This window comes from Eimeria acervulina, genomic scaffold (genome assembly GCF_000499425.1).
Source record: "Eimeria acervulina Houghton genomic scaffold, Eah_scaff154, whole genome shotgun sequence".
Lineage (NCBI taxonomy): Eukaryota > Apicomplexa > Conoidasida > Eucoccidiorida > Eimeriidae > Eimeria > Eimeria acervulina.
The window spans coordinates 38,964-56,133 of record NW_013549117.1 but is presented as its reverse complement, the minus strand read 5'-3'; the positions used below and the strand labels follow the sequence as shown (position 1 = coordinate 56,133).

The following is a 17,170-nucleotide window of genomic DNA, read 5'->3' as shown; positions in this document are numbered from 1 at the left end:
AAAATACCTCCCAATTGTCATTGATGTATGCAGAAGTGTGTGCTGGAACAGAGTCTATCCAAGCCTGGACTGCGGTGACCTTTACTTCGGAACGCTCACACCCATGTTGCTGGGAATATTTCAGCATAATGGGGGCCGTTTAGCAGCGAACCACTCAGAAAACAGGGAAAGGATTATGAGAATGCATTGTATTGCGTGAAGAGAGCTTAACTAGAGTGACCTCTATTGGACCGGGCGGCTGCGACTTCCCCAGCGAGCCATCCTGGGGCAGTCTGGGCTGCCTGCTGACTCTGCCTCCTTGCTCCAAGCAACTTCCTGGCAAATTAATTTCAGTAATTTTAGCCTAAATGCATTGGAAACTGACGGGGTAGACTAATTACGACCACACCTGCGCATCCTGCTGTTGCCCAACGGAACTTCACCCAAACCAGCTCCTTCTGGTACGGGTTGGTAACTGCTGCCCGTCCAACGTATGTACTTCACGTGTTTTCAACGCTCTTTAACATACGTAAGTCAGGAAGAGTGGAGGTTGTGTTGGATTAGCTGCTTGCTGAGAAGTCTCAGCCGTCCGGACGCGAATCAGCATTCAGGTTTCGAGGTTCCTTAGGAGTGCTTTACAGTGGGCATTGGGAGCAATGCGCGATACGTGAGCCGTTCCCAGTTGCTGCATTTGTAGATGAATACATTGTTATGAAATCGGAGCAAAACAGAGCATCATATATTACTGTTGATCATTACGCCCATCAGCCCCGTTTTGCATTGGGCACGCATTATCTTCTGAAGCTAATATGCTGCTTCTCACATTTCCAGGGACAATGCTGTTCGTTATTGTTGTCGTGCTGGCCTCGTTCAATGAAGTTCCCCCCAAAGCAACCAATCTAGAAGCTGAGCAGTTGAGTGAAGGATATGGTTATGTGCTTTTTCTATTTCATCAAGTAATATAATTGAATATGGTTGCGCATATTGATTGCCCAGGGCATGCAGATTGCACCACCCCAGAAGGGAAGGTCATTTCGTTACGGGATTATCAGTGAAGATTTTGTTGCTATGAGACTCCCCGCAGTAGGGTTAGTGGTAATTTCACCCCAAACGATCGAATTTTCAACCAATGAGGCACGACAGTATTACAAAAAGAAACTTTGGAACACCAAACTTAGCCAGGAAGCTTACTAGTACGCATGTGGCAAGCGTTCATTTCAGAGAGCTAATTTACCTGCAGCGTTAATTGGCGTTTGGGACGTAACACGAGTAGCGGGTAGAGAAATCACGTATAGTATATCTCAAATGCTCAAAGAATCCAGCCGTAATCAAAGAATAACTAAGCATCACCCTCCACCATCCTACATACTGAGAAAATAGTGTATTAGTTAGGTTTTGGGAATTTGTCGAACGGCCCCTCTCCCGTAGCTGCCCCTTCTCAGGCGGACGTGAGGCTGAAGATATTTGTATCCAGTTTTTTTGATAGGAGAAAATGAAAGGAGGACGTACCTCATTGATCTTTCCCTACACTGCAAAGCCGCCCCTTAAAAGATGGTAAAGAGACCCTCCAAGCTGCTCGTATAATACATGTAAATCTTTCTGCATAGCAACACTCTTCTCCTTCAGCAGAAAAAGTGTAGTACTTGAAATTAATGGTTTTTAGTCTTGTGGGTTGTGAATGAGACCTTTAATATACACTGCACTCTCCTCCAAGTCATACCTACTCAGCAGTGCAAAAAAGGCGTTTTTCACTCGCTGAACTACTTCATAGGCTTGCCTGTTGCAAAGAAACAGATGCAGTTTAAGCTGTGACCGTTTTGGCGCACGGCTTCTATTGATGCCTCGAACAATTTTGCAAGTTGCTCAACAAACGCATGGAGTATATCTCCACCTCTGTATGGTGCAGATTCAACGACTAAATCTTTCTTGGTGGCCTGTGAAAACGAACTGGGGCAAACATAACTCCGAGTCATCGTTATATGCATCGGTCACTGACTACTCCAAGGCTGCCAAGAGATTTCGTCGTGGTGTCGTTCTGCTGTCAAACCGTTGGAGCGGATGGACGAGACAAATATTTTGCTGTAGCATGTAAATAGCTTCAACACGTGTAAAAGGGGTTTATAGATGTCTAGTTCCCATCACGATCAAGCGCCGTTCCAGCCGGACGGCAATCCTACATGGAAATGTTCCACCCAGAAACTCTCTGCGGAGGTATACAGTGGCTGCTGCTGCATAATTCCCAGCTGATGTTGTGGAAGGCTACGATTATTTAAAGAGGTTGTGGTGCGATATTAAGCCGCAGTGAGAAGGCATTTGGACTAGAGGCCCGCCACGACGCCAACCGCAGCCCTAACGGGCCTCGTGATTTGCCGGTTGACCATTGGGGCAGCTGCCAAAGAGAGAGGTAGCACAATTAAAAGCACATTACTACTGCATAGTATTGTTAAATCTAGGGTAAAAGCTGCCAATGGGCCTTTTAACGGATATTCTAGTGGGTCGGTAGCTCACCGATACCTTACGCGGGACCAAAGCGGCCTTGTGCCCTACCTAGTTTCCATTTTGCTCTCCAGTGCACACTGGTCCTAAGTGTGAATGTGTAATTGCATATACCCTCGTGGAGAGAGCCTTCGAAAGTAATATTGACCACAGCAAGGCTGTGGCTGGCGATTGCCTGCCAACTACGCAGCTGCACGGTTCCTTGCCATCTTCGGTTGCCATCTATGTGCGGTCAGTCTGCTGAGCCCGGTTTTGTCCACCGAAGATGGCAAAACCAATAATTTCAAGTATCACAAATGTTTTTGTAGCTGCCAAGTTTTGTAGAGAAGTGGCCCGAGACCATAGAAACGTACATGTTCTTCACTTCTCGTCTTTTTGCTACCCATGTTGTCGTGTTCTAGGTGTACTGTCGTTGCCGCATTGCTAATAAAGGGGACTAGGCCATTACTCAAGTGCTGCCCTTCGAATTTCAGGACCATCAGAGCATCTGAAGGGGGTAGCTCACTCCGTGGTCATGGTGCGGAAGGGCGGCGCAGCCGCTGAATTCGTGTATGGGTTGGGTCTCAGCTCCCTACAGCCAGCGGATCAAGTGGATAACGACGAGGAAACGCCCTTACGTTTTGTTAGCGTGCAGCTACAGCTCGCGGATTCAAGCAAGAATCTGGACGTTGGTCAGTTTTCCGTGCTTCCGTGTTTTGGGGCCTGGTGGTAGGACAAAATGAACACGACTAAAAAGTTTGCACAAAATTGCAATGAACTCAGCAGACACACTGCATATGTGTATCCCTCTAGCCGTTTTTCGGTGCTGAATATGCGGCCCTTCGCGAGCGCTGTGTTTCAGACCTCCACGCATTCCTCTTTGAGGCCGACGGTACATACGTAGACTGTGTGTTTTATAAAAACCCGACCCTTGCCGGCAGAAGTGTCCGGCTTCTTCAGCAAGATCAGGAGCTCCTCGTAGACTTACGCTACATCCCTCAGAGGTGCAGTTTCATCGTCTGTACTTTGGCGATCTATTCCGGTGGCACCGTCGCTCAACTAGGGGACTGCTCCGTCCAGGTCAGCACGGTTAACTTCGCTGCTGGCTCATTACGAAAGTGAAAAGCCAGATGTCAGACTTCCGTGTCAGAACAGTAGTGAGGCCAGCTTTTGACGGGTTTCCGGAAGCGAAGTTTTGTCTTGGCGGTAGCTGACTATTCTCAGAAGCCTTTCACCTAACGGCCAAGCCGCATATACAGTTTCCTTCCCCATCATGTTTGCTGTTTTATGGGTCATGCTGCAGCTCAGCGCGCTAGTCCCTCGCTTAGGGTTAGGGGAAAATGCAGACTTCCCTCATCTTCCATGCGGCCAGATTCCCCCTGGCTCCTCCAAGTTCTATGAATGGGTGTGCCTTGGAATGCTCCCTTTGAGGCCGAGAAGCAGTCTTGGGGAGGAATGTGGTATAATGCTGTGCCTGCTCGCCCATCATGCCGGCTTTTGGTACTTCAAGCCTGTGTTGAAACCCGTCACAGCCTTCACACCTCAGGGGCTCATCGATCCAGCGCAGGTAGCTACAACTTCCCTGTCCAATTATGCAGTAATGTTGAAGTTGGACGCTTTTGCATTCCAAGCTTAGCATCGTATCTACCGAACCGCTTCAAGAAGTCGATAGCCTACACGTCGTATATCCCCAGTGCGCCTGTCTCTAACTTCAGGATTACGTGACGCGGCATCTTGCCGGCCAGAGTGAAGAAATCCCGGGTATAGAACTTAGCTCTCTAATTAACGCAGCTCGCGAAGGTAACCATATGCAGTTTGAATTGGCAGATGCAGAAGAATGTCTAACAGTGAGCCAACTGCTTGCCCTAGTTGGAAGGCTGATTCCATGATTAGCCCAGAAGTAGCCGGGCGTGGAAAAGGAAGTAGAAATCCAGGCTTCTGAATTAATCTTTTTTTCTTCCCTCTCATTGTGCATTTTGCCCCCCGTTTGCTGGTACGAGCAGGGAGAACCTGCAGGGTCCCATGCATCGGGAACTCCTGAGCCCGCGACCCTGAAGAAAATCGGAGTCAAAACTGGCGATTTGGTAGGAAGTGGGTTGCAAAGTGTGCAAGCCGATACCGATAGGTAAGGGCGTGTGCAATACTTGCGGCAGTGATTACTCCACATGCTTGTTTTTTTTTGGCGTGGGAGACGGGCGCAGTGCTTATTTGCGCACAATTGCCTTCCTCCTTGTATCCAGACCTGTCGTGCTTGTCGTTCTCTGCGGGCACTGTTTTTGTATAGTGGTACTGCTACTGGGAGATGCGCAAAAGGGGACAAGTTGGGGTTATTTACACGCGGCGAAGTCAAGCCAGTGTGGCATGGCGCTGAAGAGCAAACGGGTGAATTCATTTGCAAGGACACCAAACAGCATAAGCTGCCAACTGAAGATCAAGGAGATATGGCTGTGGGGAAGACAACTGGCAAGCAGAGATCTCAAGTTTTTCAGGCCAGTGCAGATTCTGCACGTGGCAGATTCCCAGCGCAGGTCCAAGCAGGAAGCAGACATCTGGGCCACAGGATAGCTGACCACAGACGTGATCACGGTGTTTCCCCGTTCAAAAGCAAGGATCGAGAGCCTTTATATGTGGGGCGGCACCCTGAGGACAGACGTGGGGGAGGAGACAAGGCAAAGCAGAAAGAAGCCTTAGGCACCTCACAAGATGAGGACTATTGTGGGGACGTTTCGGAAACGCCGATGGATCGAAGACTCAGCGACGGCGGTGCTATTCAGGAGGTAGGTTCAGGCAAACGCAAAGGTGCTGAAGGTGGGACCAATCGCTTTGATGGGAAGTCAAGATCTGCCGATATGCTGACCGGAAACCAGTGAGCAGTGGCAGATCTATACTAGTAACGGCTTTTCCGAAGGTGCAGATGGATGTAGGAGGAAATGCGCAACCGTCTAGAGAGCCAACAGCATTTCTAGTGCTCATTCCTGGTAGGCACTGAGCTTGCTGTGAATCGTTGAGACCGTCGTACCAGCCCAATGTCTGTGCTGAAACCCTTCAGTGGATCCGCCAATGGAGAGCCCTTGTTCATATCGTATTCTCCTGTCGAGGAGTACGGAGAGGAACCCTGCCATGGGATGCACGCATACGGGTGGCAAGATGTGGCAGGCAGGAATGACTTGTGGAGAGAATCTGTTGAACGGCGTCTACGTGCATTAGAACGTTCTGTCGAAAGCATCGGGAGCAACATCCAAACGGTTGCAGAAGCGACGTCCGAAATGCAAAAAAACAACAAGCTTTATATTCAGGAACTTCGCGAGAGGTTTAAAGAGCTAAAGGTAAACACAGCGTTTCTGCAGGATGAATGAACGGCAGCTGGCATTGATTGCAGATATTACTGGTCAACCTTTTGAGACTCCTTAGATCTAGTTATCAGTGGATTCCCAGTGGAGAATAACGGATGCCATTGTTGATAAAGCTTGTGTCCACGCTTTCTCAGTGCTAGTGCAGTATTATGTCACAGCTAGCAGTTTTAGTACAGCCCAGGTTGCGCTTTTCCTGCAGAGTGACGTCGCTTCAGATATTGAGTCTGCCTTATCGGGACCCCTGGAAACCCTCAGCTTGAGAGTAGAGGAGGTTAAAGACGACGGAGGAGCTGATGCAAAGCAGTTAGCAGAACAACAGCGAAAACTCTGTGCGGTAGACAGGATGGTTCTTTTTCTCGAACGGAATTGGCATCTCCTAGCTCAGTCTATATCCGAAGTAAGGAACAGGTTTACGCATTTCTTTGCACATGATGATCCTTTGTTTTTTGCTGTTTCCTAATCCATAATGGTGGTGTTTTTGTATTCTTTGTGACTCCAGCTTCGATTTCAACTTTCGGGACTTGAACAACGTATTGACCAAGCTGTACCCGCTATTCGCGACTCCACTGTGCCGCCGACGGATCATGCAAAGGTTTGCTTTACTTGTCCAGAAAGAGTGAATTCATGTTTCTTGAAAGCGTGTTCGAGAGTATCTAGGGACCTTGGGAAAATGTGATGCGATGTTGCTGCGCCCGGTTCTTCGTTCGGTTGTGCATTCAGGGACTGCCTTTGCCGCTGGAGTCATCCGCTTTTATTCATAATATCGAAGAGCCCCATGAGAAGAAAGTAATTGCGGCATGCAGGATCCCGGGAGATAATGCAACAAGTGCTCCGCAGGGCGATGGGCAAACCGCCTTCGCCTCCAAGGCTTTGGAAGAGCTTAGCCGCATACAGAACCACGCTGAGGCATTTGGAGCGTGCATGCGACGGCTGGCCAGTGGAACTGCTCCAGATGGTTTGAAGGGACTCAATCCAATTGAACGCCGCGTTTTGTCCTTTGCGGGGACTCCTAAGGTGTTTGCAGCACTGCAAGAGCTGGAGAGGGCCCTGGAAACCATTAATTTGTGTGGATCAGGATCCTCCGGAACTCGGCTATATTAGGTGTGAAAGTTTCTTTAATATCCAATTTAGCTAGGAACCCCCGTCCAAAGGCCCTCCATAAAGAGAAGTTTGCTGGAGAAATACGAGCATCGTTTCTCTTCTTTGTAAAGCCCCATCTCTACGGTAGGTGGCATATTGGGATTCCAGTTGAGGCGAAGCAGTAATTGCCTGGATTCAGATCAGCAGGGTGCGACCGTATAGCCAACGGGGCAGCAAGAGCAGCTTCATGCTGTCTTGTCGTGGTGCTTTGGAACAGCTGTGTGGTGGCGGGCGTACAGTGCCTCCACACTACGCTCACTGCTGGGTGCAGTTCGTATAGCGTGAACAGTCAGCATGAGGCGTTTTAAATATTTGATATATTTGTGTTGTTGATTTGCTACCTGTTTAACTGCAAAAGTGTCGTTTACTATACGAAGCCAGCTTCCGTTTAGCAACGCTTAAGCGCACGGCAAGCATGCACAGTGCCCGTAAGCGAACTGGATGATACGACAAGGAAACGCATAGTTGAGTTAATGAGCAAGCATGATCATATGCCCGCCTAAACCCCAATTTCCGTGCAGCTCGAGCCTGCGACTTTAGTCAACACACTTATGCAGGAAGTTTTGTTCAATTCGTGGGCTACAGCTCACCACTGTCACTGGTGGTGAAGGTGCAGCATGCGCACACCCAGTAGAGCCAGTCTGCAAATTGCTATTAATCGCGAACTCGCGAACTCGCACATACGTCTTGCACTGTTTTACAATAGGTGCTCTCAAATGCCAACCTTCAGGTTGTGAATATGGTGAAGACGGCCAGCCTGGCTATGGACCTGGCTATGGAGCCGTCATCGGTGGTAAGAGATATTCCAAACGGGGTAGTTTCCAACTAGAAGAAACGTCGAGGTGAATGGCTCCAAGCTAAAATAGAATTCATTATTCTTACCCGTGAGGCGACGGCTTCAGTTTCTGTTCACCCAGATTCCGTCGTCATGATCACTCCAGCAAAGGCTGCCACCTTCAGCGTTAGAATCTTTCGTCGCATGTAGGGCTTCTTGTGACGCCCTTCACCGCTGCCATAGGCATGTCCATTTGAAATGCCGCAGCTGCTGCGGCACAGTTTTCCCAGGCTAGCTAGGATTAGCGAAGCTGCCTTGAAGGCGAACAGAAGAAGTACAATGATAATGATAACTATGGCCGCCAGAGCAAGCAGCGAAGCACCGAGGACGCAGAGGTGGCATAAGTACATACGACTTTCGGAGGGGCCCTTCCACCCTTGACATGTCCACTGTCCAATACCAGCTTGATGCTGTCGCTGTTCAGACGCAAACGAGGAAAGGAGCTTCTCTTTCGCAAGGCGCCCTGATACTGCATCGAATGTCCTGGACAGAATCCACGTTTTTGTTTCCAGCAGCTCCACCAGCACCCAACTCTCTGCCAATGCACTGGCCACACGATCAGCTGCAAAATGCGCCGCATCCGATGCAGCAAAACGCGTTTCTGACGGCCTCTTTCGGCGTTTCCCTCCGGGTATGCTAACCAAAGAACACACTAACTGGAGATCCGGGCCTAGGTCTGCGAATGCGAACGGATCCGCAGGTTGGTTTGCCACTCCCCGCTGAAAAAGCTGATCCATCTCTTCGCGCTGCTGCTGGCGTCGAGAGCTCTGCAGCTGCAAGCACGCCTGTCGAAGCAGCTTGTCGCTTGCTGCAGAGAAAACGTAGAGAAGAAGCAGCCGGCTGTCTTTTCCGTTGCCTTTCATCCTCAGCGGGTGGGACAACTCAGGTTCACGCAGACGAATGCTAATGAATTCACTTGGAAGTAATCGCCTTGACTCTGCCAGCCTAGCAATGCCCGCAGCACGCGCCGTTGCAGCCATGCGTGTTAACTGGTCTGCTGCAGCGCTGAGACGCAAAGTTGCTGCGTCGCCAAAGGGGAGAGCGCTAGTAAAGGCCTCTCGGCGTGAAGTCAAACCAAACATCCGATCCCACAACCACCAGAGGGTTGCATCTGTGAAAGATCCAGCAGCCGACGGCCGAGAATTGGGCTGCCAAGAAGTTAGCAGGCTGCAAGAAGTGAACAACAAATTACTTCGAGGCGGCAAATCAATTCCCGAATGCCCTGTGCCTTCGCCTTCACAAGCATGCGCCAAAAGCAGGGCAGAGTGCAGCTGGAGCAATCGGTGAAAAAATATTGCATTCCCGCCGACCGCGGTCTGTGTGTATGCTTCAAAGTCGCGTGTTAAAGTCACAATACGTTCCACGATAGCCAGCTGCTGCGCTGGCTTCGAGATCAACTCGTTCACGAGGCTCTCGCGCTGCTTCTTGTATGTTTGTAGTTGAATCCGAAGCTTAGTGGCTTGACTAAGAGTCAGCTGCCGATGCGCGTGAAGTGGTCGTTTCTGCTGCAGCTTACGATGCAGCCGGCGTAATGCCTCACGTTTCTCTCTAACACGCAGAAGCTGAACTCTCCATGCAGCGTTGCCTGTGGACAGTTGCTGCAAATATTCTTGCCGCCCTAATTCATCCCGGGGACGGTCGTTCGCCGATGGAAACAAAATTAACTGCAAGGGATTCTCGATGAATTCGAGCTCTCCAAAATTGCGTTCAGTGTACAGCAAACGAGGGCCTGAATCAAAAACAAAAGTGTTTCCACCACTCAAACCCAGATAAATGACGCAGCAAAAAACTATGGAAAATTGCTTCTGCTATCATCCCCAAACCCTAGAAGAGCTGGAAGTAAAATACCTGTAGTATCCGCATTGAGGGAAGATGCAAAGGGAACCCCCTCAGTCAGGAGGTAAGCAGCAAGCTCGACCATTGCTGGAGCTGCTCGGCATATTGACTCGGGTACCCCATGCCCCAATCCGCTGCTTGTCATATCGAAAAGGTACAAACTCGATCGATCTTCCTTGAGCAGCTCATTCTGCTGGGAATTATCGTTTGCAAATGGTGGCGGCGGGAAGGCCCCCCGATAGGCTGGGGCCCGTGGGCGCCTCCACTCTTGCCTTGGAGCAAACACATTTGGTATCGCTGCAGCACGGAAAAGCGCTAACAGAAAGAATGGGAGGTGGCGAGGAATCCACCAAAAGAGCTGGGACTGCCTGGGCGGTAGGGTGCAACATTGCTCTGAGGCGTCGCAATCGTTGCCGACGTTCGCCCCTTCTTTTTGCCCATTCTCTACATTTAAATTGAACTCATCAGCATCTGGATCTGCTAGACGTCGGACCTGCTGGAGCGGAGTCAGACTACCAGTTGTACGACTGTGGGAAGCCGTCAAATAGCTTCGGGCCTCCGGCTCATTCAGGCACCAGTCCACTGGGAGGCTCTGACAATGCATTGCTGTGGCAAACCACCAAAAAGCGGTAGACAACCTCTATGTCATAAAAGCATTACCTCATCTTTGGCTGCATCTATATGAGTCCAGGAGGCAAGCAATCCAGATACCAATAACCACTATCATCTTCCCCAGTTCGAGGCGTACCTGCGAATTCTGCAAAGTGCGTGTCACCGGATAGTACGATAGGCGTTTTAGCTCCGGAACCCGCTAGCAACGCAAAAAGGCGTTCGCGTGCCCACGGGAAGTGACTCCATGTCTCTGTCACCAATCTAACAAATGCATACCCACAACGCACAGGAGTGCTACAGTTTAGCATGCTGTTCAAGCAAGGCATGAATCGAGACGCAGGTGCCGTGAGCGACAAGTCCACGAAAAATGAAGAGCCCAGTAGAAGAACTCGACAGAGTGATCGCTAAGTCGAGAGACAAACAGGTGTGCCCCTGGAAGCAACTGAGCAGGCAAACGAACAAAGTCAGTGGGCAACGACGCTTCTCACGAGATGCGCATACAGCACAGTTGCCCCCATAAACACGTTGGTTTCATGCAGGGAATAACCTTTCTGTGCCTTGCCTGTGGTTGGCGAATGCCTGCAGTGATGAGACCACTACATTCACGTCCGCTGTCGACGACTGCAGCTCATGCTGCAGCCAGGCCCACTGCTGCTCGCCCAACATATCTCCCATGTCCATGAGCCACCAGCTATCCTTTTCAAAGCTGTACATCCCCATTCACAGCAGAGGGTTTTGTACACGCGGGCGTCCCCTTCACTACGAGGAAGCGTAAAAACGCCCAAAACCAGAGAAGGCAACACTTTTTACTGTATCTCGTGCCCAACTCGCCAACTCACCGTAGGTCAAGGAAAATCACTTTGACACTCAGGTCTTCCCCCATGTATATTTCGTGAGATGAATACACGCCCTTCCAATCCAGCGATCGAATGGCAGCAGTTTCGTCCACACCCAGAAAATTAAGCATGGCCTCCTTCGACTCTTCCGCACAAGCACAGAAACAAGCCTGACAGTGGATCGTCACGCGAGGTAAGAAAACCAATCATCAACGCATTGGAGACCTCAGAGAGCGGATTGAGATCCCACAGAGTCTACGCGCACAAGCAAGGGTGGCCAACTACGCAGCAGTTGCCTACCATATTTAAATGTATACATTTTGTCCGCATTATCTTCGCCCATGTCATGATCATCCCAAGTTCCTGCAATATTTGGGACTTCTCTCAAGAATTCCTGAAAGCAAGGGAGAACAGGCTCTAAGACTGCAGGTAAAAAATGATCTGCTACATATCGCACGAAGACCACAGGGCTTTCCAAACCCGCTTCCGGAAGACCTTCACAACTTGTATCCTTATGGTGAAAATGTAAGAGCCTTCTCACCGTGTACTCTTTATTAGCAAGCTGGCTTCTGTATGCTGCGATGAGGCCCGGGGGAGGAATTGGTTTCTTCCCCTCCGACAGCTTCCACAAAAAGTTTCTAGAATCGCTTGCAGTTGGGAGTTGCATGTGGTCCGCTGTGTGAATGCGTATGCAAACGCCACACTTGGTATGCAGTAACTGCAAATGCATAGTTTGGCATGATTAAAGTTGGTTGTGAGGAGCTGCAGATATTGCCTGTGTGAAAGCGGCTCATCAACCGTGCTGAAAGGAAGGGTGTTACCATATACGTTGTCGCCCATCCAAAGGAATGCATGGGGCTTCCGGCGGCTGATATATTTCCAGACTCGGCGCCCTTCAGTATCGTGTTTCGCATCGAGCCCTGAAACCCACATCGCACAGCATCTTCTGTTACTTGGGGCAACCCAACTGAGTATCCTCATTTTCCCGTACAAGTCACGCAAACAGTAGCGCCCACCGCCTTTACCAAGTACTTGCCTTCTGGCTGTCTGTTGCACGACGCGTAAATAATTCGGTGAGGGGAATGGGGATGGTGGCCCATGTCGTAAGGGGGGAAGGAGGATGATGGAAAGCTGGATAGAGGCCGCCAGAATGCAGGCGAAGGGTTAAAAGTGTAAGTAGTATCCAATTCGTTGTCTCCGAATGGAGCTACACTGGCAAGGTTTGCAGTGGTCGCCAGCCCAGAAGTGGCTTTCGGTGGCAGTACCTCCGTCATGTCTTCGATTGCAGCGACGCAAGCATTTAGCAGAAACGGGAGATAAATCAAGCCAAAGAGGCGGGAAACCACCAGCAGTAAGGACAAACCGTCTTGCTGTTGCCTCGCATTCAAGGGTCGAGCGATACGTCGAATTTTTCGAGACATCATGCCCCCAGTGCTGTCAGGTTAGGCAGTCAGCAGCGACAACGGCACTTTACCACCATTCAGCCAACCCGAATTGTCAGTATTCAGCCAAATTGTGGTGCCGTTCCTATATATTTGGCTTATCATAGGCAGAAGACAGCCTGTAGTCATATAAAAAGCGAAGGTTCTAACAGTGGAACGCCACGGGCGTCAGCCACTTTTAGGTCCGCGTTCGCGCTGTACAGCTCAGTCGAACCTAAACGAATACTAAATGTAAAAAGGGCTGTAGAATGGAGCACTAATGAGACCTGCAGTAGAATCGAACATGCATCAGCTGCCCGAGCCCCCGGCACGTAGCTCACCTCACCCTCTGGGGGGACACCGCTATAGGCAACGAGCCAAGCAAACTCTGCATACAATCAGAAGGCTTTGAATCGCCCAACTGCCAACCGCTTCATCAGAAATAAGGAATTTCCTCGGAGCCATGAATAACGCCCCTCCAGCCCCAAAGAAGCCCCGGGTAGCCATTGATTTTCCAAGCCAACGTGGAGACAGGTATGCAAGGCAGTAAAATTCTACAAGGTTAGCATCAGAATTGGTTGTTAGAACTTCTAGATGGTATTTGAGTGACAGAGGCAGAAGACGTGTTGCTGGGCGTGTTGAGCGCCACCGACGAGCTCTCGAGCTTGTGTGAAGACACCTTGGCACTTCCGTTTATTATGCCGAAGTGGCAATTGTTCCATTCCTTGTCTCTTTTGGCTCATGTGAGGGAAGTTCGCGTGCGTCTGCACCCTGGCCGGGTAGCCTCTGAAGGATGCCGACAGCTCGCCTGTATGCTGCACAGCAACAAACTGCAGCAGAAATTTCCAGGCCTTCGATCGCGTGTCGAGCTTTTAGGGTAGGTTTTGCATATTCTTCACAACGTAGGTGCTGCTTGTACGGAGGGATCTCCATTCTCCAGGCGAGTAGTTAATGGCTTCAGTGGTTCCTTCGCTTCGGCAGCTGGGTGACAGCAGAAAGTGTGTCCATTGACCATTCATTGTTCGAAGCATCTTCTCCCCTATTTGCGTTGCCAGTATATGTGAAGGGTTTCCGTTTTTGTTTTCGTTTCCGCAGGTATGACGCGCCGTCAGAAGTGCACATTGAGCTAAACAACGGCAAAAAGTTCTGGTAAGGGTACTCGCCCCAGTGGTTCCGTGACAATTCTAAAAGCTTAGAAGTCGAGTATTCCGTCACTATTTCTCCTGCATTCTGTGGTTCCCTTGCGTTGGACATCAAGGCTCCCTGGCGACGGGCTCTCTCTGAAAGAGCTGCATATGCGCATAGACCGAGAACAATATCAGCGTAAGCCAAGGCGCCAGTTCAATTTAAATTGCTTCTCGGCAGTGCTACCTTATATAGAATAGTATGCTGTACCCAGGTGTCTTGCGAAGGTGCTAGCTTTGCTTGTCTGTGTGCTGTCTGCAGTTTATGTTGAACACATCAAGGAACACGCAGCTGACGCAGCAGCTGACGACGATGGGTAGCATTTACTGCGGGCATAAATTGAATAAGGGACGCGCAGTGAGCATCGTGGTCTTTGTTGGCGCGAACCAGCAGAGAGGTGCTTGCCCTCGGATAATGCACATATATCCCAGTTGCGCCCGAATTTTGTTCGCCTCCGAGTCTTAACAAAGCATTTGACTCATATCTGTCATAGCCGCTGCCGTCTGTTTATTATGTTGCAGCGTTGCCTTCGTGTGCCCTATTTGCCACTGAGCGACCCAGGTCTGTTCACCCGTACCCAGCGATCTCATGACCTCTGCGCCTACCACCCTCGTCTGTGGGAGTCAATTTTTCCCGTACAGCGTAGCCGCTCTACGCCAAGCACTAATACCTCCCTGAATGCACGAGGACGAGTCCCTATAATCGAGAAAGCGGCAACGCGTGAACTGACGACTTCCTTTTAGATGCGATCTGGACTGCTCAAACTTCGCTCTACTATGTGGCAAATGGCCTGCTTGTACGTACAGCTCAGTAAAATGCATTTCACAGTCTGAGCCGGCACATCACATGACGGAAAAATACAGGCAATTACATGTCAAGTCGACCCAGATGGCACTACCAAAGTTCCGCCACTGCGCCGCCGTGCGACATGAGAATGGGCAACAGGGCCACTGCCTCATGGTCACTGCGCTTGCAAAGCTTCATACACACATATATATACATACATGACGAGCGAGCCTCAACTGGCTTCCGCAGCGCAGCGATCTGGTTGCGATGTCGGGCCAGTTCGGCTCCTCCTCACCACCCCCTCGTCCCCGTTCCCGCGACCCGCCCCAGCCTCTTTTCTGTACCAGACTGCCTTGGTGCGTCAACATCATACCACTTCCATCATGCTCGCCATGCGGTACTTGTGAACAGTGAAATTCAAACAAGAGGAGGCTCCTATTCATCGAAGCTTGGATTAGTGTAGTCACGAGTCTGAGCCCCTTGCTGATGCAGCCCACGCAGGCTAGACCTTGTCCGCCTTGACAGACAAGAACGGGTGTGTCATCAGGTACTTCTCAGGGAGCCAGTTGGAACCCCTTTCCTGTGAACACATGGGCAAAGAAGGCCACGAGAAGATGAGTGAATCTCTCTTTGCGCGACCTACTCCATGCAGGAACAAGCGCACCATCAGTGCTGCTGTAGTCGGCTAGTCGTCGCTCACCTTGCGTCTCCTGTCTAGATATCGTGTCATTGGGTTGCTGTTTTCTGCTCGTTCTCTCTCCTTGTTTGCAAGCATCCACTCTGTAGTGTAGCGCTTCGGTTTGATACCTGAAAAGGGAGGGCAGGCACGCACATCGGGGGGAATGCCGCCGCACAGTCACGGCTCCTTATTGCGAAACATGTCAACGCGACAAGCACGTAAGCATGCTCCACCAACGGCTTTTGCCTAGGCCTACCGATGAGCGAGAAAGTGGTGATCATGAAGGCGACACTCAGGGAAAACAGCAGCAGCGGAACTGACGCCACTATCATGTTGTGCTGCAACAACCAAGCACTGAAAAAAAACGTACCACACCGCAACTCGAAAAGCAAGGTGTACTTCTTTGACTTCATTATGACGCACGAAGACAGCTGGGACAGATGAACTTCCAAGTAAGGCCACTCCAATCGAAATGCGGTGGCTGTGAATATCTGGACGTACTAGTGAGCAGGACTATCCCGCGCGAACTGCCCCTTATAAACGGTGTGAAAGACGCCCACTGGAGCCAAATACCAACGCTGCCAGTCATACTTATGGTTATACGTGGTCTGGGTTAGTCGGTAGACCTTGGGGCTGCCATCGGGTGCAAATTCCCGTGGAGGAGGGGAAGGTATATGTAGATGCGGTGAGTGTGTGGCAATAGTTCGCACGTTCGAGAGAAGAGGTGGGAAGTATCGTCCATTGCCTATGCTGGACGCCGTACCCCTGAAGGTCAGGGCTGTAGGTTGTGCGCAAGGGCGCACGAAGAGGAAAGGAAGCATTGAGGCAGCGTGATGACTTGTCACAAAAAAGTAGAATTGCACATTTAGTATTCGTCCAGTTCCACTTGGGAATGATTCAGCTCTGAGGACGTACCGCTAGGAGTGAGGCAAGAGTCACTGTCTGTCTGAGCGCTCCAGACGAGTGTTGTCCCAGGCGTTACACTTGCTCCCAGACACTGGTAAGGGCAGCAGGAAAAAACGAGAAAACACGTTCTCGCCTAAAATGTGGCAGTAATAAGTGTAATAAGGTGATAAAAGCGTGGGAAATAGGGGATTTTCATGGTGGCTGCTCCCTACGGGCCTCAGGGTCGGTGTAGCTGATAGCTGCAGAGCTGTGGGGGAAATGAACTTAGGTTTTTTTCACGTTGCACTAACATTGGCAGTGTAATGGCATTCCCAGCAAGAGAAATGAATGCTCAGTGACCACAGGGGATTCTAAGAGAGGGGAGACTTCAACGCAGAACATCATATTTGCGTACACGTTTCCCTACAAGGAAGAGTGCATCTCTTAGGCAAGCTGAGAACCAAAGACGGCGACATGCTGATGACCCAAGGACTATTGTAAGCTGTAAAGGATTTCAGTGGGTTGTTCTATTAACTTTGCGAAGTGATGTTCGCTCCCGCTCCCATCTACATTCGTCCTGAACAGCACAGGATTCTGGCGCTGGCGGGAAGTGGAGGTGGCTAACAGTAGTACTGCAGCTCCTGCCGCTAGAGCAAAACAGCATGCAAGCATGCACAAATTCCCTGAGCTGCATGGATTAACACGGGAGTATATGGCTACATAGCTACCTGGTTCCCCGTAACGAACATAAACACAGGCGTGGATGCATCCACCAACCGCCGAGAATTGCCCCTGCAGTGAACCGGTTCAGTCACTTCCGTCACTACTTAACCGGGAAGCAGGGCACCTGGTTAGTGTTTTTTTGAAGCACTGCACAAGCTGCCACTAGCTAGCTCGACGAAGGACGCAAGTTTCGGCTCTACTCTTACTACACACTTCTATGCCACCAATCTGTGTGCCTTTCCGTCTCCACAAAGTATCTATTTTATTTCGCAGTAGGTCATGCAAAAGGAACTTGAGCTCTTCCTATTGAAGCATGCGTACCTACATCCAAGTACTGGTCTAAGTCTAACGTTTGTCCGCTTGCGGTTTGCGGCCCATGCCGCAGGTGGAAGCATGCAGCAGCCACCATTAAAAGGCAAAAGTCA

General features: G+C 50.3%; 3 protein-coding genes across 3 annotated transcripts; 2 read left to right on the top strand and 1 right to left on the bottom strand.

Moving 5' to 3' along the window:
- Positions 1-2,989: 2,989 nt before the first annotated feature.
- On the top strand, positions 2,990-6,908 carry EAH_00021600 (hypothetical protein, conserved; the record flags this gene model as incomplete). Its single annotated transcript, XM_013393419.1, has 9 exons — positions 2,990-3,146; positions 3,317-3,534; positions 3,758-4,021; positions 4,170-4,301; positions 4,695-5,320; positions 5,504-5,780; positions 6,007-6,204; positions 6,307-6,399; positions 6,528-6,908. The coding sequence occupies 9 exons, from the start codon at positions 2,990-2,992 to the stop codon at positions 6,906-6,908; spliced, it is 2,346 nt and encodes a 781-aa protein (XP_013248873.1).
- Positions 6,909-7,856: 948 nt separating this feature from the next.
- EAH_00021590 (hypothetical protein, conserved) lies at positions 7,857-12,487 on the bottom strand (the record flags this gene model as incomplete). Its single annotated transcript, XM_013393418.1, has 8 exons — positions 7,857-9,511; positions 9,631-10,224; positions 10,367-10,491; positions 10,778-10,936; positions 11,070-11,211; positions 11,367-11,460; positions 11,608-11,784; positions 12,083-12,487. The coding sequence occupies 8 exons, from the start codon at positions 12,485-12,487 to the stop codon at positions 7,857-7,859; spliced, it is 3,351 nt and encodes a 1,116-aa protein (XP_013248872.1).
- A 463-nt stretch (positions 12,488-12,950) lies between these two features.
- Positions 12,951-13,992, top strand: EAH_00021580 (hypothetical protein, conserved; the record flags this gene model as incomplete). The annotated part of the gene is made up of 4 exons (XM_013393417.1): positions 12,951-13,021; positions 13,583-13,636; positions 13,746-13,810; positions 13,934-13,992. The coding sequence occupies 4 exons, from the start codon at positions 12,951-12,953 to the stop codon at positions 13,990-13,992; spliced, it is 249 nt and encodes an 82-aa protein (XP_013248871.1).
- Positions 13,993-17,170: the final 3,178 nt, after the last annotated feature.